At 56.5% G+C, this 27,954-nt stretch overlaps 1 protein-coding gene across 1 annotated transcript in view; it reads right to left on the bottom strand.

Annotated features, from left to right (window-relative positions):
* Positions 1–2,878: 2,878 nt before the first annotated feature.
* The window catches only part of LOC115908916 (ATP-sensitive inward rectifier potassium channel 12), a 28,811-nt gene continuing 3,735 nt past the window's right edge, over positions 2,879–27,954 (bottom strand). The window contains exon 2 of the mRNA XM_030957864.1: positions 2,879–4,326. Within this exon, the coding sequence (XP_030813724.1) occupies positions 2,879–4,168 (1,290 nt within the window). The 5' untranslated portion in view covers positions 4,169–4,326. The remainder of the gene's footprint in view (positions 4,327–27,954) is intronic.

Here is a 27,954-nt window from a genome sequence, read left to right as displayed (position 1 = left end):
TACAGTAGATATAGGACATCTCACCAGAGCTAGACCCTCACTAGGGCTTGGGGCAGGGGTTTGTGAACAGGGGCCAGGGAAGGTCCAAAATCCCCTCACTGTGCCAGCCACAGGCCCTCCCTGTCCCAGTTCACATCCTCCTACACAGCAGTTTAAAAATACATCTGTATATATTATTCTATTCTCCCAGGTAACACTGTACAATCATAGAAGTTTCTTTAAAAGCAATAATTTACTTAAAGACATCTCTATTTCTCTTTCGTTTTTATACAAATATTTACTGTGATATATATATATATATATATATATATAAAAGAAGTTAACCCTCTGAGAACTCTACAGCAGCAAGATGTGCACCTTTTATTTTTTTTAATAATTATTATTTATTCAAAAGAACCTAAAACCACTTAAAAGCATTTGTTTTAAAAAAATAAATAAGTAGTGCTCACACAAAATCTCTCTGCCCCCCACCCCCATCCATCCTTCCCACCCCCCAGATGCTGTGGTGCAAAAAGCAGGGGGTAAAAGCATCCCCCCAGGAGCAAAGGGATTGGAGATGGGATGGCATCCACCTTCACTGCCTTAGAAACATAAATGTCACGGCTGGAGCTCAATGGCACGTCCCTACGTGTCCCCAGTTGTGGGGACAACACATTTGGGGCAGTCAGTGCTGAAAGAGCTGCCTCCCAGCGCTGCCCCTGGAGAAGGTTTTCTCCCAGTGGTTTTTAGAGGAAACCAAAACCAGAGCAGCCCCTTGGTGGGCAGTGTGGGGTGGTGGTGACAGACACTGGTGGGAGGGAGCTCTGCAGGGATGATGTCCTGGTCCCCAGCACGGTGCTCGGTGGCACAGGGCAGGGGGACACTCAGGGCAGCCTTTCCCCAGAGCCCTTGGCAAGGAAAAGATGGGGATGGGGACACAGGACAAATCCTGCTTCTGCCACACCACAGCAAGTCCTGACCCCGAGACACGGCTTCCCTGGTGTGGGCTGTGGGGGGAAAAGCACCAGGAGCCCACCCCAGCCAAAATGCTGTGGAGGACCCCACTGCTGAGCCCTGTCCCCAAGGGCTCCATGCCCAGGGTCAGATGAGGGATGCCCATGGGTACAAAGCCTTTCCCATGGCCACAGGGAGCAGGGAGCCAGAGTCTGGCTCCCAGAGCACCAACGAGCAGCACAGCCAGATGAAGGGACCCACAAACTGCACCTGCCTGACTCCTTCCCTCTGTGGGGAGGAGGCCAGGAGCAGAGGGGAGCACCCTTCCCGTGCATGGGGTGCTCTGCCTTGCGCCAGAGCCAAAGCTGAAGCAGGTTGTCACCAAGGCCAGCCTGACAGGCGGTGGGTGGATGATGGGATGAGGGTGCTGCAGAGCAAGAGGGGGGATGCAGGATGGTGGCTGTGGAGAAGGGCTGGGACAAGGGATGAGTTCACATCTCTAAGGCACAATCCACCTTGAGGCTGGGACACAGGGATGGGCTGAAGCAAAAGATGGGGTGATTTTCTCAACTGGCATCTGTTGTTTTGGGGAGAACATCTGCCTCTGAAGCAGGACTCTCTGGTGGGTTGGGAATTCATAAAGCCCAGCCTGGCACGGACACAGATCCAGGACTAGAAGTGCAGCCCAACAAGATGACTTTCCCGTTGATTTCCATGTTTGAAAATATTCTTCAAGGAAGAAAAATACCAAATTGGTCAGAAAAGTGGGGAAATACCCAGTTTTGAGAGCTCTCCGCTCTCATTTTTGTGCTTTTCACTGTTATGTCCCTGTTATGGTGAACCTTATGAATTCCCCATCAGAGATGTTGGGGGAGACCCAACAGTTCAGCAGCTGAAGTTCCAGGCCCCATTTCCACCCCAAAATCCAACATTTCCAGAAATTGGCTAATTACCATGTTTACAATGCTTTTTTTCTCTCACTTTCCTGCTTATCCTTATTACTTCCTTTGTCAATAATTCCACTACTTTCTTTCACTGCCACAAACCTACAGTCACTTACATCTGTTTTCTGCATATGAAGCCATGCCAGTGGTAAAAAACCACCCCAAAGTTGGATGCAATCTTAACTTTCAGCTCTTGCATTTACCCAACAAGTCACCCCCTTAAAGGACCCCGGTGGCTTCTTCGTTCCCTTGTTCATTTTTAAAAAATACTGAATGACTTCTTTCAGATTCAATATTATTATTATTGTTATAATCATAATAATAATGATTATTATTATTATTATTTTGGTAAACAGTCTCCCAAATGGTGTGGTGAAAATATTAAAAACCCTCTCACCTCCCTCCCCCGTTTTTTCCCAAATTAAAAAGAAGTACATTAATGTTGCATGTTATTTCAAGTGTTTTTCTTGTGCAACTGAACCAGACTGCCTGCCGAAGGAGCAATTGTTTTGTTGTTGCTGCTCAGTTAAAAAATAAAAGGAAAAGAAGAGAAAAGAAAGAGAGAAAGAGAGAGACTAAGATTTGTTTCCTGATATTTCCTCTTTTTGGATCTTGCAGTGCTCGCCTCCAGGAAAACGCTGGCGTTTTCCCTGCAGGGAGAGCAAAGCCCCACGGGGCCGAGCGGGGCGAGCACCTGCCCACGCCCCACAGACCCTCCTCTCCTCATCCTTCCTTCTGTCCATCCATCCATCCATCCATCCCCCAGAGCCGTGGGCCCTGCCGTGGGCGCTGGGCGCGGGGGACGCGCCGTGGCCTGCCACCGTCCCCTCTGCAGACCGCTCAGTGGTTATTGCGATGAAACTGAAAACTATGAACGATACTAATTTCTCAAGCATTCCTATGGCACTTGCATTGTTCTGCATAATTTGAGCGGGTTGTAGGGGAAGAGATTAGAGGAGGAAAAAAAATACCCTTGGAAAAGTCAACGGAAGGACCAAGAGTCATATTTCTGACTCCCTCCTGTACGACCGCTGATCCAACGCTATTGTGGCTTGAAGCCTGTCAAACTCGTGCCTGTTGTCCGGGCTGAGGTCCTCCAGACCCCGACTGTCATCGTCTTCCTCTTCCTCATCGCGGCTCATGAAGGCCAGCTCGTTCTCGTAGCAGAAGGAGTTGGTGCTGGGCAGCAGGAATTTGTTCTCCACCAAGTCCTTGGCGCTGCAGCGGGGCGTGGACGGGACCTCGTAGGTTTTGTGGAAGTGGGAATAGTCTACTTTGTACTGGTTTTTCTCCTCGAACAAGACGGGCTCGAAGCGGTGGCCCCACAGTATCTCACTGGCCAGGTAGGAGCTCCGAGCTTGCGTCGTCATGGCTGTGGCCTCCACCATGCCCTCCAGGATGACGACGATCTCAAAGTCATCTGTCTCCAAGTCCTGGCGGCTGATCCCAAACAAGGGGCTGTCTTCGTTGATCTCGTGGAGAATGGTGATGGGAGACACCAAGAAAATACGGTCCAAGCCTTTATCAAACCCCACATCAATGTCTATTTGGTCGAGTGGGATGTACTCCCCTTCCTCTGTGATCCTGGGCTTAATTAGCTGAGCTCGTACGTGGGCTTCTACTATGTGGCTTTTCCGTAGGTTCCCAACTCTCCACATCAGGCAGAGTTTTCCATCTCTCATTGCCACTACTGCGTTATGGCTGAAAAGTAATGTCTGGGCCCGTTTTTTGGGCCTGGCCATTTTTGCCATTATTGCACCAATCATGAAAGAGTCGATTATGCAGCCCACGATGGACTGAACCACCACCATGAAGACGGCGAGCGGACACTCCTCGGTCACGCAGCGGAAGCCGTACCCAATGGTCGTTTGGGTCTCGATGGAGAACAGAAAAGCAGCCACAAAGCCATTGACCTGCAGAACGCAAGGCTTGAAAGTATCATCTCCACCCGGGTTTTCTAGGTCTCCATGAATGAGTGCAATTAGCCAGAAAATCAGCCCAAACAATAACCAGGACACCAGAAATGCCAGGGAAAAGAGCAAGAGCATATACCTCCAGCGGATGTCAACGCACGTGGTGAACATGTCTGCAATGTACCTCTGTGGCTTGTCATCCATGTTGGTGAACTCCACGTTGCACTGACCATTCTTCTTTACAAACCTGTTCCTGCATTTCCTCCTGGTGTGGATTTTCCCATTGCCAAAGCCGTTGATACCTGGCATGGTGGTCAACCTCAGCCCGTCTTCCTCGGAGGACACGATGCTGTAAGGGTTGACTCTGCCCGTTGTCATCCCTGAGCCAAGCCCACAGTGAAGGTGAAGGGTCTTGCGACTCCCAGTGTCCCCCTGACCCACCCCTGCCCACCCCCCAAATTCTGCTGCGGTGGAAGAGAAGTCCCAAACTTCCACGTCTTGGCTGCCACGTCACCACGTGGATCCTGTGAGAGGCTCTGCAATGAGAAAACAGAGACAGGGCCGTTACCACTCATGGCACAGAGACCCAAGGGGCTGCTTGGCCAATGGTTCTGATGAGTGACAACCTCCTGCACTGCTCTAATTCTCCCTTCCTTGGCTGGGCTGCTCTCAAAAAACACACCAAGGAAGGGAGAAGGTGTTAGAGTTTCTTCTTTCATGATACGGAGTGAACAAATCCTACTGCATTTGTGGGACACTCAACATCTCCAGCAGAGGAAAAACCTGGAGAGTTTCTCCACTTCGCTTTTCCCACGAGCTCTGCCACCAGAGAGGAAAGCAGAGAGGCCGAGCTGTTCTCTGTGGGACACAGATACCAATAAAGGTACTCCTGGAAGCAGCTCCATCAGTTCACATTGCCCGTGCCAGATGGATCGGTGCCCAGCCCAGCGCCGACCTCAGAGCACCAGCTCTTCTGGGCTCGAGGGAAAGCACAGGGAGATGTGGATTTAACCTCTGTCCCCCTGCCTGGGGATGGGAGAGGACACAGCCAACGTGCATCTGGTTGGAGAAGGCCCCAGGAAGGTACTTGCTCAGGGCAGATGTCCTGAGGAGCAACTTTCCCAACGTATCCATTGGGACATGGAGCCATCCACGGCCACAGATGGGTTTAGCTGGCCAAGTCTCATGAAGGAACAGCTGCCACTTGGGAATGGGGAGCTGTTTTGGTCCCTTCTGGAAGGCTCAGCTGCAGGGTCAAAGACCTACACTCAGCTTTGCTTGGGAGAGAGGTGACATGGACATGGGAGAGGTGGCCCAAGCCTGGTGGGCTCCCTGCTGGAGGTGAGCATGTGGTGGGGGAACCCACTCTACCAGGCTGCTGGACCCCCCCAGCCCCTTGTGGGGCTGCATCGGGGAGTGGACAGGACTGTGAAGAAGCCATGTGGCACATCCCAAGCACCTCAAAGAGATGGCACCACAGGAACTCTCCACACACCACCCCTGGCACAGGCCACCCTATTATTTAGCACCATGGGACGTGCCACTGAGGATGGAGCTGCCTTGCTGGTGGTGAGACCTGCACAGGGCACCAGGGTAGGGGTGGAGTGGGTGCAGAGCCCCCTGTGAGAGCCCAGCTGTGCCTGGAGCACAGAGAAGCCGCTGGGCTGGACAGGCTGTGCCGGATCCGCCTGGCCCGATCGATGCGCTCGATTCCTGCAATCAGCTCCAGTGCCCGGGGACACGCTGGGACAAGCACACCCTTTCCATTACACAGTGTCCAGGGCCAGCCAGAGCCAGGGAGCACTGCCAGGCACAGCCTGCCTCGGGCTGCATCATTGCAATGATACCCTGCACTGCCTTTTACTGAAATGTTCCCCAAATCCAGCCTCCGAATCAAGAAACCCTCCAGAAGCACTGCACCACAACCAGGAGCACTAAAGCCTGCCCAGACCTCCCAGCTGCTGGACATAGACCCATGTGTGCCACCACCTCATACCAAACAACACATTTCCCCCTGCTGCAATACAAGCACAAGCATTTTTATCACCAAAGTTGTTTTTTCGAGAGCCACAGTGGCTTGTTGGCATCTCAGCAGACCAAGGGATTGCTCACACACTGAATGAGAGGTTCACCCTCCTTGGAGCCACAGGGGAGAGTAAAATAGGCACAAACAGTTAATATTAATAGTAAATATTTACAATCTTATAGTCCCTGGAATTGAAACAGGACCAAAGTGGCCTCGCAGAGCTGATCTGTCAGGCCAGCTGCCCAGCACCAACCTGGTCTCCCACCCCAAGTCTTCCTCCTGTCCATCCTGGCTGCATCCATTAATGTTTCTCCTCTTTTTTTTTAAATGAGATCTGAGCATTTTGGGCCACAAAAGGCTGCTCTGCCATCACCCCTCTGGCTCGCCCCAGGACAATATACTGAATGCTTTTGCCACAAGAGGAATTCAGAGTTGGGGTTTTTTAATTAATTCTAGATGCATTTGAGAAGTGAACAAAATGCAATGAGCCCCCAGTGACCTGTGAGAGGATTAGCTGGGGTCTGGATTAACTGTGCTGGCAGGAGAGCTGTGCCCGGGTGACTGCAGAGGCAGCAGAGCTGCCCTCACCTGTGGTGGAGCTTCCAGAAACCCTCGGGCTCCTCGTCCCCAGCCCTGCTCCCCCCTGCCTGCACCCCTTTCCCCTTCCTTCCTTCCTTCCCCTTCCTTCCTTCCTTCCTTCCTTCCTTCCTTCCTTCCTTCCTTCCTTCCTTCCTTCCTTCCTTCCTTCCTTCCTTCCTTCCTTCCTTCCTTCCTTCCTTCCTTCCTTCCTTCCTTCCTTCCTTCCTTCCTTCCTTCCTTCCTTCCTTCTTCCTTCCTTCCTTCCTTCCTTCCTTCCTTCCTTCCTTCCTTCCTTCCTTCCTTCCTTCCTTCCTTCCTTCCTTCCTTCCTTCCTTCCTTCCTTCCTTCCTTCCTTCCTTCCTTCCTTCCTTCCTTCCTTCCTTCCTTCCTTCCTTCCTTCCTTCCTTCCTTCCTTCCTTCCTTCCTTCCTTCCTTCCTTCCCTTTTTCTCCTTTTCCCCTTTTTTCTCCTTTTCTCCTTTTTCCATTTTTCCCTTTTTCCCTTTTTCCTTTCTTCCCTTTTTTTCCTTTTTTCCCTTCTTCCCCTTTTCCCCTTTTCCCTTTCCATGTCACACAGAGTTTCAGGGACCCCTCTGCCGCGGGGTGATGCCAGGACAGACCCCAGGAGCCGACTCTGGTTTGGGTACAGGGACATTCTTGCAACACAGCCCCTTTCCCATCTGGGACCCCACATTCCCGAACTCTTCCCTGGGAGGGCCAGACCCCCCCGTCCCGGGCCGGCAGCGGCAGCCTGGGGAGACAAATAAAGCAGCTAAATAAAGGCAGCAAAGTGGATGTGCCGGAGCAGGCGGCCGCCTGCGGCTCGTCCTTTATTTAGCACGGTTTTGTTTGGAAATACACTTTCTCGACTTCGCTGAAAGCTGAATTTCTGGTTTGGTTTAAATTTGAAGGCTGGAGCCCCACGCTGCCGCTGCGGGAGGCTCGGGCTGGGAGAGGGCTCATGCAAACACGCGGGAAGCCGTGGCTGGACGGGCTCTGACAGGGGACCAGCCGGGGGACAGCAGCCCCGTGGTCACTCTGCACCTCCCTGGCTCCGGAGCGCATCCTCTGCACCACCCTGGCACCTCCGCACAGCCAGAACTGCCCCAGGGGCTGCCAGAGGTGCTCCTGGAGCTGCATCCCCCTTCCTGCCGGCTTCCCAGGAGTCCCACGAACCTGCCCATCACGATTTTCCCGCACAGGAACAAAATGAAAACTTCCCTGCCGGTCCCGTTAATCCCAGCCCAGCTCCAGCGCAGGCAAACCCCGCAGGGTGCGGGGCAGGAGCGGGGCCATCCCCCGCTGTCGGTGCCACGCGTCCCGGGCAGAGCTAACAGCGTTAACGTGTAGGAAACAAACCAGGCTCATAATTCGAGTTTCGGGAACGAGCGGCCCCAGCTAATGGGCTGACAAGAGAGGAACAACTCCTGCCACGAAACTGCAGCAACGCGGCTCCCAGCGCGGAGCGGATCCGCGCCGAGAACCCGAGCGTCTCCAGCAATCTGCCAACTGCACGCTTAATTTTATTTATTCCACTTTTTTTTTTTAAAAGGGGATGTGAAATGTTACAACAATATTCGGGACAGCCGGCACGCTGGGAAAATGCGCTGGGTGCCGGGGAAGTCATTAGTTAGAGCCGGCCGAACGTGTCAATGCGATTTATCATCGCACCTTTCCTCCGGAGAGGACGCGTTTCGGCTGGCACCCGCCTCTCGCACCCTCCCAGCGTGGATTTTCCCTCCCATGGGAGTGTGACACGGCTCAGATGGGGCTCGGAGGAGCTCAGTTGGGGGATGGTGAGTTTGCAGGTCCCCCGTTGGAGGGGCAGGAGAGGGGATGGCGTGAGCGGGTCACTCTGGGCGCTGCTGCCTGCCCCGAGCCGAGATAACGCTGCCCCGCGCCGGGAGATAACGCCGCTATCTCCCGCGGCGATGCCCTTCATGGCCCAGCAGCAGCGCAGCAATGTCAGCGGCGAGGAGCGAGCTCTGTGCGCGGCCGAGAAAGCCCAAACATCCCCTGCTCACCCCGTCCCGACAAAGCCACCCCTCACCGGGCACCCACAAACCGAGGGGAGGCAGCTCAGGGGCTGGAGGCTCCCCCAGCCATGCCGGGGCAGCAGCGATGCTTGAATAACTCCCTCCTACAATGCCCTGTCTTTGAGCACTGCCACAAAATGAAGGGTCAGCACAAGGCAGGCCAGGTCAGGACATATAAAGAATAAATGAGGATAAATGGCTCCCTGATTCCCCTCCGCTGCCAGGGAGGACGGGAAAGAGGTTCCCACCACAGTGCATCCCTAATGAGAAAAAACTGCTCCATTTTGGCAAGGACACGGGAGGAAACAGCCCCGGGCACACACCCCTCCCCAGAACACCCATGTACTCCCCATTTCCAACGAGCAGTCGAGAAATCGCTGTCTGCAAGCCTTGGTGGCACATACAGAGGGGAAACTGAGGCACGTGGGACAAGGAAGGCCGTTGGTGAGCAGGAGAGACGCTGGCTCATCCCTGCCCCCTGAGCCACGTGTGGATGCCACGGGTAGGGGAGCAGGAAAAAGGGCCACGTGCAGCATTCGTCACCACCGGGGCCAGGTGGCCTCTGTGGGGTGATGCGCTTGTGCTTAAGCACCCTAAAACTCCTGATCTGTGCCCTGGATCAGAGAGATCCTGGGAAAGAGCCTTTCAGAGGCTGCACTGAGCATTCATTTGGCCCCAAACTCCATGATGTGGGGACTGAGTACCCCAGTCCAGCTGTGTCTGTTCCAGCTCAGCTCCCATCCCTGCTCCAGCACCCATCCCTGCTCCAGGACCCATCCCTGCTCCAGCACCCATCCCTGCACTGACAGGGCCTCAGGGCTCTACAGCCACCCCTGCTGCCTCCCACTGCTCCTGCTGCTGTCCCCTGCCCGGCTGCAGGACAGTGCCAGGGGGATCTGGGAATGCCACAGCACCCACAGTCACCCCAGCCAGCCCTGCTGCCCCCCAGCTCTTGAAATCCCATCTCGTTCTCCTGGAAAACTCAGGCTGTTTTTCCATCCCTCACATCCACACACCTGGACAGGGGGACATGAAGGATGAGGGCGAGGGTGTCTCAGGGACCACCTGCACCAGGGGCTGCCAAAGGATGTCCCAAAACCCACCCAGCCTGCCCTGTCCACATGACTCCCACCCAAACCTCTGGGGTACCCCTCCCCACACCCCCTGCAGGCCCCCACAGCCCCCCCAGCTGCCCTGGCTCAGAAGGTGGGTGTAAATATCCCAGGAATTCAGCCTGGGAAGGGGCAGAGCCCCAGCTCCTCCCCAGGCAGGGGGGGCTCAGCTCAATCCCGGGGGTGTCAGCCCTTACCTGGTGTGTGCCCGGGGGGACCCCAGCGCTCCCCGGCCATGGCTGCAGGGCACAGGGTGCCCCAGGCCCTGCTGCAGCCCGGGCAGGAGACAGAGAGTTTTAATTGAATTTCTAGATTATCCTGGGGGAGAAATTGTAATCTCCTTAAAGCCAACCTCTGGTCGAGTCCCGTAACCTACTGTCCTGTGCCTGGGAAGGGATTTAGCGAGGGGGAGGGGAGGTTTCCCAGCCTGCTGATGCTCCAGACCCTGCACCCGGCAGGATCTGACCCACAGGACGTCAGAGTTCTGCTCCCAGCAGCCCCAGGGCCCTGCAAATTAAAGTTCTGCAGCAGCAATGCCCTGTCCCCGTGTCCTGCCATGGTGACAGTGTCCCAGGAGCCTCAGGAGCTGGTGGGGCTGGGACTCTGGTGATGCAGACGGCTGGGGCTGGGTCAGCGGGGTCTTTGGAGAGTGAAGAGGAGCCCCACTGGGTGGGACTCATGGCTGGGAGATGTTCAGGGCTCAGAACTGAAATACCACCCAGCCCAGCCGTGCCCAAGGTGCCAGAGGGTTGTACAAGTGCCCAAGCAAGTCCTGCTCCCTGGTCAGGCTGTGGTGGTGGCCGCCCTCCCCAAAAAACCATCCCTGGGTCGTGTGGGCCAGAGGATGTTCTTGGATGGGTTGGTGACCTTGGGGCGTCTCCATCACATGGCCCTGGTCCCTCCTGCATGCTCCCAAATCCGGACACGTGCTGGGCTCCAGCTCCAGCCCCAAAGCTCCCAGGGATGGGGCTGAGGCAGATGATGGCAGGGCTGGAATCCATCGGCCACGCTCCTGCCTGCCACAGCTGGGGCCTCTGCAGGGACACGGATTTCCATTGGGAATGGCAGGTTCCCATCCAGCACATGCCAAGAAGCTCAGGGGAGAGGCAACAGCCCTGCCCCAGCCCTGGCCCTGACCAAGTGGGAGCATCCAGCTGCTAAAAACCACCGTGGGAAGGAAGGGAAAAGCCAGGAAGAAAGGGCAAATGTCTCCAAGTGGATTTTGTCACCAACCAGACAGAAACGAGCTGAGGGCCACAGTGCTGAGGGCTTCCTATCCTGAAGGTAGCACCAGTGGTGGGAGGCATCCCTGGGATATCACAGACACGGATTATTTCAAGAGTCCTCTCACACCTCAGGGTCAGAGCCAGGAGATGACTAATCTGGATCCATTCATCCTCGTCCAGCAAGACTAACCCTGTACCTCCTGCTTGCCCAGTTCCAGTGGAGTCCTCTTTCCCAAATCCCATTAATCCCAAGGCAGGTTTCAGTTGTTCTCACCTAACACAACTCCAGGTATATCGCGGGTGTGGGCAGAGCCCGCCCAGGAAATGTTTATCCTGAAGGCACAAACACAGGCAGGTTGGGAGCCATGGAGCTGCCAGCCAGAGCCAGGGGCTGTGGGGAGAGCGATGGCATCTCCCTGCGGTGACATTCCAGCTGGGAATCTGCACGGAAAGGAGCGGGGTGACCACGAGAACCAGAACACACACGTCCCTCCCAGCCAGGAGAGGTGGGATGTAAGCCAGGCTGAGCCATCAGCTGCTCATCAGCACCCTCCACCCCTTTTCGGACCTTAAATCCACTATGGTTCCTGCTCCATCAAAACATTAACTGCTCAACTTGGCGAGAAACCCAGCCCGTGTCCCACCGTCCCAGGCACTTTTCCTGGCTCCATGGCAGTGCCAGGGAAAAGCTGTCATTTCTGAAATGCTGTGTCTCCAGCGCCCTTCGGCACTACCTGGGTTAAGGTGTCAGCAGAGCCCTAAACGTGACCGGTAACCCCAGGAGGAAGGGAACGGGGAGCAAGGACACGCCAGGCTCGGGGAGAGCCGCCCTCCTGGCTCTACTTACCCCGCGGTGGCAGCGAGAGCCGCGGATGCTGAGCCCGGAGCCGGCGGCCGAGGCAGCGGCGGGGACTTTGCCGATGTCCTGCCTAATTGCTGCCGAGCTCAGGTTACAGCCTCGCTTCTTCCCTACATGTACAGGGGATGGCACCTCGGCTCCCCGGGGAGCCACCGCCAGCGAGGGGGATGTGCACCTTCAGCGGCATTTCCAAGGGGCAGGGAGGGGAATGGCCGAGAGACAATGGTGGGCAACCCACGATGCCTTAGTGGTCCCAGGGGTGGTGGAAGAGAAGCAGCTTGGAGGGGATTTCAGAGATTTTTGGGCAGCGAAGGACCAGCCAGAAGGATGAGACACATTCCAAGCTGGTGGATCAGACAGCGGAGTCAGGCAGTCGGTGTTCCAAGGAGAGACCACTTTGTTCTTGCTGTTTAATGATGGCCGTGACACAAACCCCATCTTCTCAGGAGAGGATGAAAAATCACCCTCCTTTTCTGCTGGGGATGTCCAGCTCCCCTGGCATACTCGTGATGCTGTCCAGCATCTTCAAGACAAAAAAGGCCCTTGCCCTGTTTTTGCAGCTATTAGCTTTCCTCCAGCTCATGGCTCTGCCCACAGCAGCTCATGAGTTTCAGGGTCTTCAAAATCCTGTAAGGGCTCCTTTTAAATCTCTCATTCCTCAAGCAAAGCCTGTTGGGAGGAAATAATCTTCCCAGGGGGGTAACAGGTTTCTGTCCCAATGTTTCTGCCTTTTCAACGCTCCTTTGCTGTCACTGGAGAGCTGGACAATCCCAAACTTCAGGCATGACCCCAAACCCAATTAGCTGAAGGGCAGCAGAGGCAGGGCAGGGTATTTTGGGGACCGTCTTTATCTGCTGCATGAAGATTTAGCACAGGCGTTGCGTAACGCTGGGGGGGTCACTGCTCCCGTCCCCTCTCGCCGTCAGAGATCAGAGACTCAATTAATCCTCCCTCATTCCCTGCCCACGGGGACCAGCCATGGGTGCCCTCCCAGCCTGGCCCTGGCAGCAAGAAGTCAAATCTCTGCCCGACGTCAGCATCCGCTGATGTTGGTAGCCCACAGCCTGGGGGTGATGTGCTGTGCTGTGGGACACTCCACTGCCACATCCCAGGGCACCCATTGCCACCACCCAGGGCTCCCATTGTCCCTCCCAGGCCACCCACCTTGCTTGGAAAGCCCTGTTCAAATTGAGGCGGCCATGAAGGAACCAGACAGACATCCCTAAAATGATTCATTATTTCTGAGCCCCAACCTCGGGTTCTGTTGTTAAGGGGCTCAGCAGACACAGAGCCTGTGGCAGAGATCTGGGCATTTAAGGCATTTAAAAGGTCATTTTTAAAACAAGGTTTGGTGCACATCTGCCTGTGTTCCCCCCCTGCTCCTTTGCACAGAGCAGGTCACTGGTGGGTGGCTCACTCAGGCACACACTGCAGATCACAACAGCAATGAAGGGATCCCTATTTTTTTTTGGCCAGCCCTAAAATAACAACCCCCACGTGTGTCCTTGTGCAACCCTACAATGAACAAGGCGAGTGCAGAGCCCGGCGTTGGCGAGCCCGGGCACTGCTGTGTGCACACATGGGCTGACAAGGAGAAGGGCACCAGCAGGCAAACCCAAAATGCTGTCACAGGAAGATTTGGGGAGGTAACAGAGGTGTCATGCTGCTGCCACCCACAACAGCCTGCAGAACCCCTGGGGTCCTGGTCCTGCCCAGCAGCATCCCTTGAGCGGTACAAACAGACATCACACAGCATCCTGGCACGGCTGGGTGGCCGTGATGGCAATGGGAGGGCACAGAGCAAAAGGACCCCGTGGCTGGGGCAGGGGCCAAGTCTGGTGGCACTGGGGAGGATGACAAGTCTGGTGGCATTGGGACAGGGTGACATGGCCCTGGTGAAGAGCCTCACGGAGAGTTACACAACGCTGCCCTTGGCTGTGTGTGCCGTGCGCGCTCCTATCGACACGGCCCCGGCCGCCCTCCGACATCCCCGCGGGCACAGAGCCCTGCAAGCGGCACAAATGAGAGTGCACGTGAGCAGGGGACCTGCTCAGCCCCCCTCAAAAAGCCTGGAGCTCCTGCAGTGGGCAGCAGCCACGCACCAGCATCCCACTGTCCCCTGGCTGGGCTGTGCCGTGGCAGGGAGTCAGGAGGGCTGTGGGGAGCAGGGGAACAGGGCAGGCACCCACCCCAGCATCCTGCTGGGAAAACACAGTGGGTAAGGCACTGCGTGGTTCCCACCCAGGGACTTTTAAGGACATCAAAGACCAGCAAGAAGGACGCAACAAATTCAAACCTGGGGGATGTGATACCAGATCAGGGCAAGGCAGTAGGTGCTGCAGGCGCAGCACCTTGGTTCTTTGGTCTTGCCACTTAAGGAGGCCTCTTACCCAAAACCACCCTCAAGCCTATTTCAGGAGAGGAAGAAAAATCCCTCTCTTTTTCTGTTGGAGGGGAAAAACACTCTCTGCTCCCATAGGCAGCAAGGAGCCCTTCCCTCAGCACAGCAGCGGGAGAAGCAGGGATGCTTTTGTCCATAGAGGTGGGGAAACTGAGGCACGGTGGCTGGAGAGGCCCGAGCGTGGGGACTGGCAGCAGCCTTTGTCATCACCTTCCCCCCTGGCTGGCCTGGCCCCAGGTCGAGATATTTATAAAGCTGATAAGGGAGCAGAAAGAATTTTCCAAACGCCAAAGTTACGTAACTTCTCCTCGCCCTCCACGGACATCACCTTCAATTATAGGCTTGGTTTGGGGGGACCCCTCCATGGGTGGGGCTGGTGGGGGCCCCACTGCATGGTCACCCCAAAGGGTCTCACCCTCCTCTCCCTCGCCACAGAGAGTCCCCAGGGCCAGGCACCAGCCTGTGCCACCGTGTCACCCTGTGGAGCCCCATCCCTGAGGGACCCTGATGGTTTGGGGCCAGTCTCCCCATCCTGTGTAGGGGACCCCAGGTTTTTGTCTGGGTTCTGGGTGGCTGAGCCCCCCATGGTGTGCACACCCCTGCAGCCCACCCCAGCACGGGCTGGATGTCACGACAGATGACAACCTGAGCAAGCTGGCATTGCCATGGTGACAATGGATGCTGCTGGGAGGACTCGTGTGGAGGTGCTGCACCAGCACCTGCCCCCCAAAGTGCTGGCTGCAGGCACCCCCTGCCCTCCACCAGCCCCATCTCCACCACTCTTTACCCCATTAAACCTCACAGGCAACTCCCAAACCCTTCTCCATCGCCTCACGACTGCCTCCAACTCCACCAGCTGTGCCTCAGTTTCCCCAGCCCTGCACTTGCTACCCCAGAGGAGGACAGACAAACATCCCTTCCCTGGGATATTTTCCTCTCGCCCAACTTCGGCCAAGGCTGCGGAGTTGGAGGGATGCTGAGCGAAGGCTCCGTCGCTGTGGCAACCCGCGGCGGCCGTCTCCAGGCGACCGCCCAGGGATGCTGCAGAGATGCTCTGGAGGCAGAGCGAGAGGGACCAGGGCGGTGGGGGATGTATCCATAGGGATGCCACCCCCCTACTCCCCTTCCCCACCCAAACCACAGCCTGGGTCTTTGTCACAGGGTGTTGAAACACCCTGAAAACAGACACCGATTTGACTCAGGCAGCTGGCTGAGCGCTGACGAGCTCATGGCAGCACAGGCTGGCTGGTGAGAACACCAGCAGGATGCTCCCGGGTGGGAGCAGGGCCACTCTGCTTCCAGGGACACCTGCAGAGCTGTGGAAACCATTGCTGGAAATAAACCCGTTAGCTTCTTAACCCTCATTAAGCAGCTTAGGGGGGACACGCGCCCTCCTACGCAAACCCGGAGGCGGAGGAGGCCCTTGCCAGGGCAAAGGGGTGATGGGATCTCGGGGGGTGCTGTGGGGTGGCACGGGGGGCACGGGCCCGTCCCTCCCCTCGGCGAGCTGCGCTCCTGCACCCAGCCCCGCTGCAGCTCCTCGCCAGCCGGGCCCATCGGCAGCTCCCGGCGGCGCTGAGCAGCGGGCAGGGATGGTGAGGATGGGGATGGCAGCGCTGAGCAGCGGGCAGGGATGGTGAGGATGGGGATGGCAGCGCTGAGCAGCGGGCAGGGAGGGTGAGGATGGGGATGGCAGCGCTGAGCAGCGGGCAGGGAGGGTGAGGATGGGATGGCAGCGCTGAGCAGCGGGCAGGGATGGTGAGGATGGGTGTCACACCCGTGTGACGAGTGTGGGAGGTCTCAGCCGCAGCCCCGCCGGCGGGGGGAGCGGGCTGGCGGGGACAGCCCGGCCAGCGCCCGGCACCGCGGCTGCGGGACGGAGCGGGACGTTTTTAATCGCTCCGCTTGGAAACCGTCCCGTTTTTACATTTGTTAAATTAAAGGATGTCAGCGTCTGATGCCAAGCCCAGGCTCCCTCGGAAATTTAAACTAATGACAGCGAGGAAAATGAGCTGAAACCAGAGCACAGGCGCTCCCACGTTATCCAGCCGCACCAGCCATCTCTGTGGCGGGGTTTACATGGCAGCTTGCAGAGCGCCAACCACCACAAAGATCGCAACTTTCTGCCCCAAAATCCGACCTTGCCCACTCTGCTCGGCCAGAAGGTGCATTGGTGACACCTGGGCAAGCCAGGCTGTTGTGCTGGGGGCCCCAGAGACCCCCATCCTCCTCCAGCCTCTCAAAGGGCAAAAACATCTCCCTCCTTCCAGGGCACCGCTGCCCGGGGCAGTGGGGTTTATGGTTAGCGAGTGCGATGTGCGGGTTTCTCCAGCTCTGACGATTCCTACAGCCGGCTCCATCCTGCCTGGCCCTGTGCCAGCAGGCAGCGGGGTCCTGGCAGAGCGCGGGGGCCCCTCGCTGCCCCTCTTCCCCACGGAAATACCTGGGCTCAGGCGAGGGCTTCGCTCCCGGCGCTCTCCAGGCTCCGCTGGGGTGGTTGGTTTTGTGCTGCAGCTGAGTAAAACCACAGAGTGGTGGTTGTATGGGTTGTTTTTTTTTTTTTTTCCCTTTTATAATTTTCTCGGCGAGATAAAATTAAACAAACAAGCCCTTCTGGGAGCAGCGCGAGGAAGGGAGCCTGCTTCCCTACAGATGTGCGTGTCCTCAGCTATTACAAGCACCGAATTAAGCTTTCCCTGTGGCTGGGACATTTGCACAATCCCACTCGTTCGCCTCCTGCGGTTTCACTGGTAGGAGACTGGCTCACTCTGCAGCCTCCCTCCCCATGAGGTCATTACCCAAACACCTATTTTTCACAAAAACATTGAGAATGTTGGGGTTTTTTTTCTGACCTCACCATCTTGCCATCAAATTAGAGTGGTTTGGAGTGCAAGGCTAGGAGAGCTCAGCAAAGCAGAACACGTTGAGGAGAAATAGAGTAGAATAGAATAGAATAGAATAGAATCAGAATAGAATTAGAATAGAATGAATAGAATAGAATAGAATAGAATAGAATAGAATAGAATAGAATAGAATAGAATAGAATAGAATAGAATAGAATAGAATAGAATAGAATAGAATAGAATAGGAGATGCAGCCAGACATTCCCCAGGGGGAGGGGGAAAGCTGTTGGTCAGGAGGGGAGTGGGGTCCCCCAGCTGCACTCCAAGCCCCATCTGCATCCCCCAACCCCAAAAAGGAACAATGATGGCATAAGACTTGCAAACACACCTAAACTTCCCAGCTTCATCTGCCTCAGGAGCCAGCACAGAAGCGTTGCCATAGCTTTGAGGACCACCGGTGGGTTTTGCAGCACAATCTGGACCAGGGATCTATGCAAATCCCCAAGGCAGAAGAAGTCTTTATGGAGGCATATGACAACCGAAAAAGAATAGCGCTCAGTGCTCTACTCCCACACGCCACCCCCCAACTTCACCATCATTTAAATCAGTCTTAAGTTGGAAGAATTCAAATCAACACTGTCGTCACAGAGCCAAGCAGAGAGGTGACACAACTTGGATGCTGCCAGGGAAATTGCCCCCCTGAGACTCCAAACTCATCAGCCCATCACTTTTTTTTTTTTTGAAACCCCATCGAGGAAAACAAATGAACTGGCAACTTGCTGCCCCCAGCCCTCCATTGCCTCTTGCCTGGGCTGCTGGAGAGGTTTCCAACCAGCCTTCCCCTGGGATCAACAGGAGGGGGACCAGTGGGAGAAAAAAATATCCAAGACACGCTGTTGAGGCTAGAGAGCTGCAGTTGGAAAAGAAATCAAAGCTTCTAAAGAGAGAGATGCCAAGGAGATATGTTGTTCCCAAGAGAAACAGGACATTCCTCTCCCAGGGGAGAGAAAATGAGGAGGAAGGCTCGTGCCACCTCTTTCAGCTCCCTGGCATAGGTGCTCAGCAGTCTGGGCACAGCTTGTCCCTGCTGTGCAGACACAGATGGCATCACAGCTACTGATTTTTTTTTTCATGTGTTTTGTTGGGGTTTTTTACCCCAAAAGCACATTTTCCATTTGGGGGAAAGGTTGCTGGGTCCTGACAGACCCAAGGTGAATGTGGAGCCACTCTTTGGGTTCCTGGAGACCTCCCTGCCTTTCTGCACCACACAAAATTATTAGAGTTGGAAAAGGTCTCTAAGATCACCCAGTTAACCCAGGACTGCCATGGCCACCACTAATCTATGCCCTAAGTGTCTCATTTGCACCTTTAACCATGTGCCCAGACCTGCTGCTGTCTCAGGGCATCAGCAGAATCCTCAGGGTTCTTATGGGAGTCACAACAAGAAGAAGCCGTGGGGAAAAATTTATATTTTGCTGTTGGTGGAAACACCAAAGTCAGATCCTGGATTAGTCCATATGGGGAAGGATCATCAGGTTAGATTTTCCTTACAAAACACGTTTGAGTTACACAAGCAACGGGATCAGGCTGGAAGCAAGCGGGTGAGATCATCTCAGCGCAGTCCTGGTTGATCCCCTGAAACCACCCAGTTTGGCTGGTTCAGCACAATTCCTGCAGCAAATTGTTCCTGCAGGAAGTTTTATACCTGTGCCCTTGGGCTAAGCCTTGACAGCATCTTCCACTGGGAACAAGGTACCTGCCTCCTCAAGGCAACACCTGGGCACCTCGGAGGGAGAGGAGGGTGGGAGCAGAGTTGGTCCGGCTATAAACAATCCCATGGAAAGGAAACGGGAGGAAAAGCAGCAAACAGAAACCAATAAATCCAGGGAGATGTGTTCAGCTACAGGCACTCAGTGTGAACAGCTCTTTGTGCTCCATGTGATCCCATAGAATCAGGCACAAGAGAAAATGGGATCCATTGCAGCTCAACAGAGCAGGATCCAGCCCAGACATCACCTTTCCATGAGAAACACATGGAAACCAACCCAGAGCCCGGTGTGCAGGATACAACACATGGCTCGTGGCAAGACCTCATCCACTCTGCTCCATTAGGAAAGATGAAGTTGAGAAAGGAGAGAGTTAAATAAAGGAGAGTTAAATTACAGAGAGTTAAATTAAGATGCTTGTTGGACCATGTTAACACAGAGCTGGCCTGGCTCCTGGTGCCACCGGCACTGAACACCCAGCAATCCCATCCCCAGCAAGCTGGGAAATAGCCTGTGTTTAAGGCAATCATTATTTGCAATCTGTGATCCCAGAGGAAAGGGCAGAAAAAGCAACTTCTCATTTTCACCAATAAAAGAGAAATTGCAGAAGCTCAGCAAGCACAGTGGCCAGCAGGTCACAACCAGCAGTGCTAGAGTGATTCATCCTAAACGAGCCAGATTTAGTCAAACTAGCCTAGAATAAGGCAGGGAAAGAGCCCAGAGTTTTCCCTGCTGGTACCTGCCAGTTATTCACCCATGGGAGCAACAGGGCCAGCGAAGAGGAGACAGAGGAACATCATCCCCAGCACCGCTGTCCCCTCCAGCTCCAGGACAATCAATGAAAATCTTCAATCCCAGCTCCCACACATTCATACTGCACAAAAGCCCATTAAAGAGGGATTTTTCTTCCCCTCTTTTCCCAGCCTGTCTTCCCAGAGCACATCAATTCCCAAAGGTGATGGAGGAGCACGGGCCCAGGCACTGCTCCACAGCATCCACCGGGCTGGTTCTCCCCACAAAACCATCTGAGCAGCTTCAGTTTGGCTTGTGTGTAACTTATTATTAAAGCTGAGCAAATAATTCAGGGCAAGAGCTCCAGGAGCAACGTTTTGCCTTTTCATTTTCCGCTCTGGAGCTGTCTGCAGTTTTCCCAGAGCTCGGGGATGATTTAAAGACCTGTCTCCGGACGGGAGCGTCTCACTGCGACGCCGGCTCCGAGTGTTTGATGGCCCGGATTTCACGTGCGTGTTTGAGGACACGCTGGACACATAAGGATGGATGAGCCTTTCCTGGTACCCTAATTAGATGAGCAGCATTTGCAAGTGTGTTCTGGGAATTTATATTTTTGTTTCTGTGTTGGAGACCTGCAAACACTTCAGCGCAGAGTTAACGACCGCCTGTTCGTTAGGCAGGGCTCGGCTTTGCTTTGTGGTGCCTCATTTTTCCAGTCAATGGTGCCATCCTGGACATGAGATTTCCTTGGAGCATCCCGTTCCCAGCTCCTCTTTACACCCCAAACCACTAAGGATGTGGGAAAGGAGGATGGGAGCATGGGCAGAGCCATGGGGCTGCCAGGCTTCGATGGCTCTGACCTTCCAGCTCTGCAGCCATCCCAGGAATTTGCCTCCTCATTAGTGGAAAGGTTAGGGAGAGGGGATCAGCTCTGTGCAAACTCCCCGTGGTGCTCATGTGACACAGGCTGGCAAAGGCAGCTCACCCCTTTGCTCAGGCAAGTGCCAGCCGAAAGAAAAGCAGGGAAGAAAAGGAGAGCCACATTCCCAGGCTGCAGAACCCAAATCAGAGGTCCCCATACTTGGAGTAGAGCCTGTTCCCCCCACACCGTCTGCCTGTCCCTGGGAAGCCCATCTGTCCTCAAGGCCGCATGAAATGCTGACTCCAAGTGCCTCCACCCTTTTCCTGGAGGAAAGCGCTGCTGTCAGCTGCTGCTATGACCCCAGACTCTCATCAGAGAACATGAAGGGGCTGAGAAAGGGACACCCCTCCTGAAGCTGCAATGGGAGAGATGACATCAAGGACAACCCTGGCTCCTTTAGGGGCTTGGCCATGGAGAAAGGTTTGGGCTCCCAGGACTGGGCCAGGCAGCCGCTGTCACTGAGTTTGTTGCTTTGAGGATGGAGCAAACCAATGCCGCTGACCTCCCAGTGTAAAACCCCCAGAGCAGCTCATGTGCTGGACAGAAGGAGCCATTTAATGCCCCTCCAGCACCTGAAAGGGGCGAGGGACACTTTGGGGCCATCCCAGGTGACCAGGCCTGGGGCTCCATTAGTCCTGGTTGGAAATCCCTCTCTGGGCCCTGAACAGCTTTCTCCTCCCATTGCGTAATTGCACTTTGTTGAGCAGACCCAGCCTCTGGCAATACATTTTCTCCAGCCTTGCTGCTTTCCTGTAACATTTCCCTTATTCCTTTCACTCTCTCTAGACAGTTGTTGAAACACATGGAGAGGGAAAGGAGAGAAAAACCCAACGCTTGTCCTGCACGTAAAGCAAAACTCCGGATGGGAAAAGGGGGAAAAAAGCAGGGAATGGTGTCAGATGCCTCTTCCCAATCCATCCTCTCCCAGTTTACCTGTGGGGGTTCGACAAAAGTGCTTTTTGGCTGACAAGATGATTGCAGGATGCTGAGACACTAAGGTGCACATGGGCTTCTTTCCTGCATTTCAAACAGGGCGAGGACATGGCTGCACTTCTGGAGGGGTCACACTGATGGGGGTGAGGAAGGGGGAATTTGGGAAAGGGAGGAAGGAGGGGAGGAGGGGTATCTTCTGCTAGGGAAAAAAGCAAGGATGGAGCAGGCAGGAATGTGCATGAGTGAAGCCAAAGGCGGGTGAGGCTGGAGATCCATGATGGGGCTGGGTTTGGGAGGATGCTGGTGGCGGCGTCCGGACCAGCCCAAAGAAGGGAAGGGAGAAGCTACAGCTGCTGGTCCCTGAGCAGGGACAGACCCCGTGGCCTTGCTGCGAGGTGGGGCAGCGGCAGCACTGGCAGAGGGAGCGGGGTTCAGCTCCGGATGGGAGCGCGGGGTGCGCGGGGCAGAGCGCGGTGCCCGCGGCGCGCCCGGACCCGCCGCGCCTGCCGGCAGTGGGTGCTGGGCAGCGGGGAGGAGGAGAGGAGGATTTCAGCTCCCAACTCAATCTGTTGGAGAACTTGGCCTGCTCCCCGTCAAGCTGAAAATAGCACACATGTAAGGACGTGCACGCAGTGCTGGCTGTGTCCTCGCCGAGCGCTTCCTTCCTGCTGCGCTCCACGCAGCGCCCCGGCCTCCGCCCGCGCCCCGGACCCCGCAGCCCCCCGAGCCCCCCACGGGGGACAGGGCCGGGGCACGATGCTCCCCAGAGCATCCTCATGCCACAAATCACGGGCGGCGCACAGATCCTTTCACCTTCAGCTGCTTTTCACGGGTCCGTCCGGCGGCGGCTTCCCCGCCGCTCTCATCTGGAGCGGCTCACGGCGGGAGCCGAGCTTTATTAGAAACTGGCATCTGGCTTCAGCCCTCCCCGCAGCCCCGGCTCAGCCTTGGCATCGGGATGGGGCAGAGAGCACGCACCAGTGCCCAGGCGGCAGGCAGGGAACTTCCACAAGTCCCCGGTTTAATTCCTGATTTTATCTGCGAGCTCATTATTGGCAATGGGAGAAAAAGCCCTGGCGCTCCGCTGCGGGAGCCTGAGCTGCCCGGCCGGGGTCGAGCCCCAGCCCTCGGAGGGACGGGGAACCAGCAGAGCGTGCTGCAAGCTGGAGGATGGAGATAACCCTGGCGGCAGCCAGAGCTGATTCCTGCAGCGGAGAGGGAAGAAAAGAGGCTGAGCTCCCCACGGACATCAGGAATAATGGGAGAGCTTTGTCGGGACGTCGCTGCAGCTCTGAGCACAGCTTGGGCAAAGTGCTGCTCCCCTCCCATCCCTGCTGGGAATGCCTCTAAAGAAATGTTCCTCTAAAGGGCAAATACCCCGGGATGGAGGAAATGCAGGAAGCAGCCTTATGGGGCAGTGACTGAGGGATCTAGGAAGTGCAAAAAGTAAATAACACCAGGGCTGGGGAGGGATGTACAGGGACACACACGGACGTACAGCTGATCCACATGGAGCTTGGTGTTTGGAGGAGGGAGTTGTTAGCAGCACACAGGTGGTTCTGTGCTCAGGGTGAGCTGTACACAGGCTGTGGGGTGATTCCCCGTGCAGCAGGAGCCAGCAGCCCTCCAGATTCCAGGCTGTCCCATGTCCCAGGGCACGGCTCCACAGCAGCACCCAGCAGGACAGGCAGTGCCTTGTGAGAACACATTTCTTCCCCCAAAATCTCCACTCTGCCAGGGCTCTGCTTTATGCCAACGCTGGCCTCATGGTGCAGCACTTGGCTGGGGACAGCAGCAGGACACCAGGGAATATCAGTGGCTGGGCAGGGACCAAGACCACACTCACAGCACTCCAGACCTGCACCTGGGCATGGCCAAAACCTCTCAGCTTCCCAAAACCCTCTGAGGAGCAGTGTTAGCCAGCGTGTGGTATCAGCTCTCCTGAAACAAAGCCATTGTGGTTGAGGCAGGATCCTTATTAATCCTTTCCTCTCTTTAATTTCCATTTTTTCTCAGTTCCCTTTCCCATTGCTCAGGCAGGGCTTGGGTAGGGCCCTGCTGCTGCCAGGCTGTCCCTGTGGCACGGTGCCACTGGGGCTGTTGCTCTGTGGCACAGGCAGGGGATGGGGGGCTGCATTTGGGGTGGATGGTGAGATCAGAGGCATGCAAAGGGAAGGGAGCCGTGGACAGAGCAGAGAGCCCCAGATGGAGGGGAAGGGGGAGGTGGGGAGCACCAAAATAAAGCCCCATCAGCAGCAGGCAGTGGGCTGGGAGGGATGCACAGGAGGTCCCAGCCCCATCCTCCACCCAGCTGGGGGCTGGAGACAGGAAACTGCCACTTATTGAACCAGCTTTGGTGAAACATCCCAACATCTCCCCAGACACCATTCCTAGGGATGGACCACAGGGAAAAGAGTGGGACAGGACATCCTCAGCACCCACAAAACACAGAGATCACCTTTCCCACCTCTGCCAGCAGCACCTTCCTCAGCCACCCACCACCAACACACCCCCTTTCACCCTTGGGTCACCACCTTCCTCCCCCAGGACCCTGAAATCACAAAATCCCCCATTGCAGCCCACACCCAGCACTCCTGCAGTCCCCTCCAGCACCAGCCCTGCAACACCAATGGCCATTGATGCCACCAGCATGTCCCCAGCTCCCAGGGCACCCTGGGCAGGGGCCAGCTCACAGAGGCAGGGTGGCTCCAGGCCCTCCCACCCTGCCCACCCTTACATAAACACCCAGGCCCGGGACTGTTTGTGTTTGTGCTGCCTTCAGCGCTGTGCTCCTCAGCCCTATTTGCATAACAAATAATTAATAATAATTAATGACTGGGAGAACGGTGTGGGTTGCCAGATTGTGCTAATTAGTGAACAAACACCATTGCACAAGTGAAGGCAGGCATCACAGGGCCCCGTGTCCTCACCAAGTGTGGGATGGGGACACGATGGGGACAATGTCCTGTGTGACTCTTGGCCCTTCTGGGGAGGGAGAGGAAGAGGAGGAAGAAGAGGATGTGGGGGAGGCAGCGCTGTGGGTGGTGGTGGGGTGGGTCACTGGGGCTCCCAGGCGGGTGCCTTGGCACAGCCCAGCTCTGTGCCCACACATGTGGTACCCCACAGCACCCCACAGCACCCCACAGCTTCCTAGAGCACCCCACAGCACCTCACAGCATCTCACAGTATCCTACAGCACCCCACAGCACCCCACAGCATTTCACAGCTTCCTACAGCACCCCACAGCATCCCATAGCATCCCACAGCATCCTACAGCATCCCACCGCATCCCACAGCATCCCACAGCATCCCACAGCATCCCACAGCACTCCACAGCCTCCCACCGCATCCCCCAGGCTCTCTCAGTGCCCTCATTAGAGCCCGGGACAACACTCCCTAATTGTCTGCCGATGGCGCCGCTCCACATCATTAACGAACCAAGCGGCACCGGCTCATTAAGGCAAAGCCTTTGCTCCGGCAGCCAAACCGCGCTGGGGACACTCTGACCACAAGGTCCCTCGCAGGTGGCACCCCCTCCCTGGGGCACGGGGGCTGAAAGCACCAAAAAATTCCCCTCTGTGCCACCGGTGCTGGAATGTGGGGATGGGAGTGATGGGATGGGGTGTTTGACCACCTGGAGCATGAAAGGGGAAAAGGAGAAGGAAAAGCAGGGAAAAAAACCAGAAGGGGAAAAGAGAGGGGGGAGACAGAAAAAAAGAAAGGAAAGGAAAGAAGGTAGCAAAGAGGGAAGGGAGGAAGGAAGGGAGGGAAGGGAAGGGAAGGGAAGGGAAGGGAAGGGAAGGGAAGGGAAGGGAAGGGAAGGGAAGGGAAGGGAAGGGAAGGGAAGGGAAGGGAAGGGAAGGGAAGGGAAGGGAAGGGAAGGGAAGGGAAGGGAAGGGAAGGGAAGGGAATCAGGGTCTCTTGTCTTAGATCTGCTCAAGCACATGGGAGCACTGGGAGCAGTGGGATGCTGGAGTGAGCAGTAGCCAAAGCTTGTGGATCTGAGTGGCCAGAGGCAGACTGGGAGCAGGGTGCCTTCCTCCCTGGGAGAGCAAGGGATGAAGCAGAGCACAGCCCTCTCTCACTCCCCCCCACGAAACTCTGCAGGTTCAATTCAATGTCCCCAATCCCTGCAGAGGCCCAGACAAGCCCTGGATGCCAGCAGAGCTCTGGGGCCTCTCAGCCTCACTCCCACTGCAGCCCCAAAGCAGCCCCTGCTCTACCCCAGCAGTGCAGTGATGCCTCACTGCCTCTCCTCTCTCACTGCAATTCCTTTGCTCTGCTGAATTGATTCCCCTTCAGCACCACACACAATCCATTGCACTGTAATTACACGGGAATTTTAATATCTGGTGTATTTATAAGATGCACTTAATTCATCAGCCCCTTTAGGCACACTGTCAGTGCAGCCCTCAGCACGGTGGGAAGGATGACTCGCTGTCAGATGCAGATTAGCTGGCCCATGGGTGTGACGAGCTGCACGGTGTTCTGAGCCCAGCTGAGACCCCAGCCTGGCTGGGGAGCAGATCCCACCGTGCCAGGTGCCCCAGCCCTCCAGGGGGTTGTGCCAGGGCTCCCCTGCTCTGCTGCTGGGACAAAGGGCAGCAGATCCTGAGATTTCTCCCGAACATTTGGATCATCCAACAGGTTGGAATTTGGCAGAAATGAAGGGCCTGTGTTGGGGTGAGTTTCATCCCTACAGCCCAAGCACTGGGGGTTCCCCAAGTGAGGTGAGGGACCCACATTCAGACCCCAAGAAGAAAGTGGCCACTACTGAAGGCTCATTTTTCCTGGCATTTGTTTTGGTGGCTCCTTTCCAGCTGTGTCCTAAAAGGGAACCAAAGGCCTTTGAGCCTCTTGCAGGGAGCACAATGGAATGATTTTCCCAGCCCAGGCAGGAGGGATGAGCTCACTGGTGTCCTTGGTTCCCCCTGGCCTCGGGGAGTGGGGTGCCTGTGCCGAGCACAGCGTGGGCCCTCCAGGAGGGCACAGGGGACTCAGCAGGATGCTGGGGGTGCTGGGGCTCCATCCCAGCCAGCCCTGGCAGAAATGCCAGCTGAGCCTGGGAACGAGGGGCAAAGGGGAAGGGAAAAGAGTGGTCCCACTGCCTCGGTCCCTGGGGCCACCCTGGCTGTCACTGATGGATGACACCACGTATTTCACACTGGGATCACACTGGGATTTCCCACAGCCCTGCAGTGACATCCATGCTGCCCTGCCAGGCACCCCTGAGGGCAGGGGGCACTCACAGGTGGTGGCATTGCTATGAGGCACCACAGAGGCACAGCCCAGCTGCTGGTGGCACTGGGTGGTCCTGCATGAGCAGGATGGGACAGGGACCCACCAGGTCCTCACAGCACCGGGTGAGCCCTGGGACACAAACCCTCCTCTTGCTTCCAGCGAGCTGTGCTGGAGCAGAGCTGGGCCAGACTGGGACTGTGGTGACATTTCAGCTGCAGAAGGACCTGCAGCAGGTGCCACCTGAGCCCCTGGGCTGCTGTCAGCACCCTGAGCCCACCCACAGCCCCCAGGGCTGGGTCAGATCCCAGGGGCACCCTGGCACTTGGCAGAGGTCAGGCACGGTGACACACTGGTGACACACTGGTGACACACTGGTGACACACTGGTCCCCTGCCAGACCACGGCCTTGGCACCCTGTGGCTTCCTGGGAGCTCAAGCAGGGGACACGAAGGGTGCTGCAGCCAGCCTGGTGTCCCCCCGTGGCCCTTGGCATGTCACACACACCCAGAGCTGCCCCCAGCGCCAGCCCTGAGTGGGGACACCAGCTCTGGGGGCAGCTCTGGGGCACCTCCAACCCAGGGTTCTCCGAGGAGCTGGTAATTCCCCATCTCCTCTCTATCTAGAGAGTTCCTGCTACCTGCTCCCCACAGGATGGCACAGCCTCTGCCTCAGTTTCCCCACCTGCTCAGCGCTCTCCGAGAGGGGAGAGGCAGCACTGTGGGTGGCAGGGGGTGCAGCAGGCACTCCAACCTCACCTCTGGCTTAGGATTCTCTGCTGTCCCCATCCCCAACCCCTCCTCCCTGCTGCCCCCCAGGGGGAACTCTGACCCCCAAGGTCACTGCCAGAAGGGGCTGCGAGCAGACACCTCAACCCCGCGCCCAGCCAGCCCTACCAACCACCCCCTCCAGATGCTGGCCGCTCCCCGAGGCTCGGCTGCCCTGCAGGTGTCCCCCTCCCTCCCCCCTGTCCCCAAAAAGCAAATATCCAGGGAGCCGGGCTCGCGCTGCAGCTCCGCCGGTGGCACTGGCGCTGAGCAGAGCACACACTGCAGCACGGCCGTTACGTAAGCCCAGCCAGCTCGGGGGATGTAGGACACCAGGGTTGTCCCCCGGGCCCCCCCGGGGCTGCCACCCCCACCCCGGGGCTTGGGAGTTTGGGGGAAACCCCCCCCCAGTTCAGCCCACACTGCAAGGGGGGCTGGGGTGGCCCTCGGGCTGCTGTGGCCCTGCCGTGGGGCACACGGTGGTGGCACGGGGGTGGCACTGGGGGGGCAGGAGGGTTGGGCCGCTGTGGGGCAGGGAATGGGGCATGGGGTGGGGTGGGATGGGGCTGGGAGGCAGCGGGTGCTGCACCCACATCCCACTGAGCATTTCTGGGCTCTCCAGGGCTCACCCGGGCAGGTGAGGGCTCAGGGAAGGAGCCAGGGTCAGGCTGTGCCTCCCGGGCTGTGCCTCCCTTGGGGTGACTCACGGAGCAGGATGCAAAGGAT

Source organism: Camarhynchus parvulus, chromosome 14 (assembly GCF_901933205.1).
Source record: "Camarhynchus parvulus chromosome 14, STF_HiC, whole genome shotgun sequence".
Lineage (NCBI taxonomy): Eukaryota > Metazoa > Chordata > Aves > Passeriformes > Thraupidae > Camarhynchus > Camarhynchus parvulus.
Note: the sequence above shows the minus strand (reverse complement) of the source record. Positions and strands in the feature narration are given on the sequence as shown.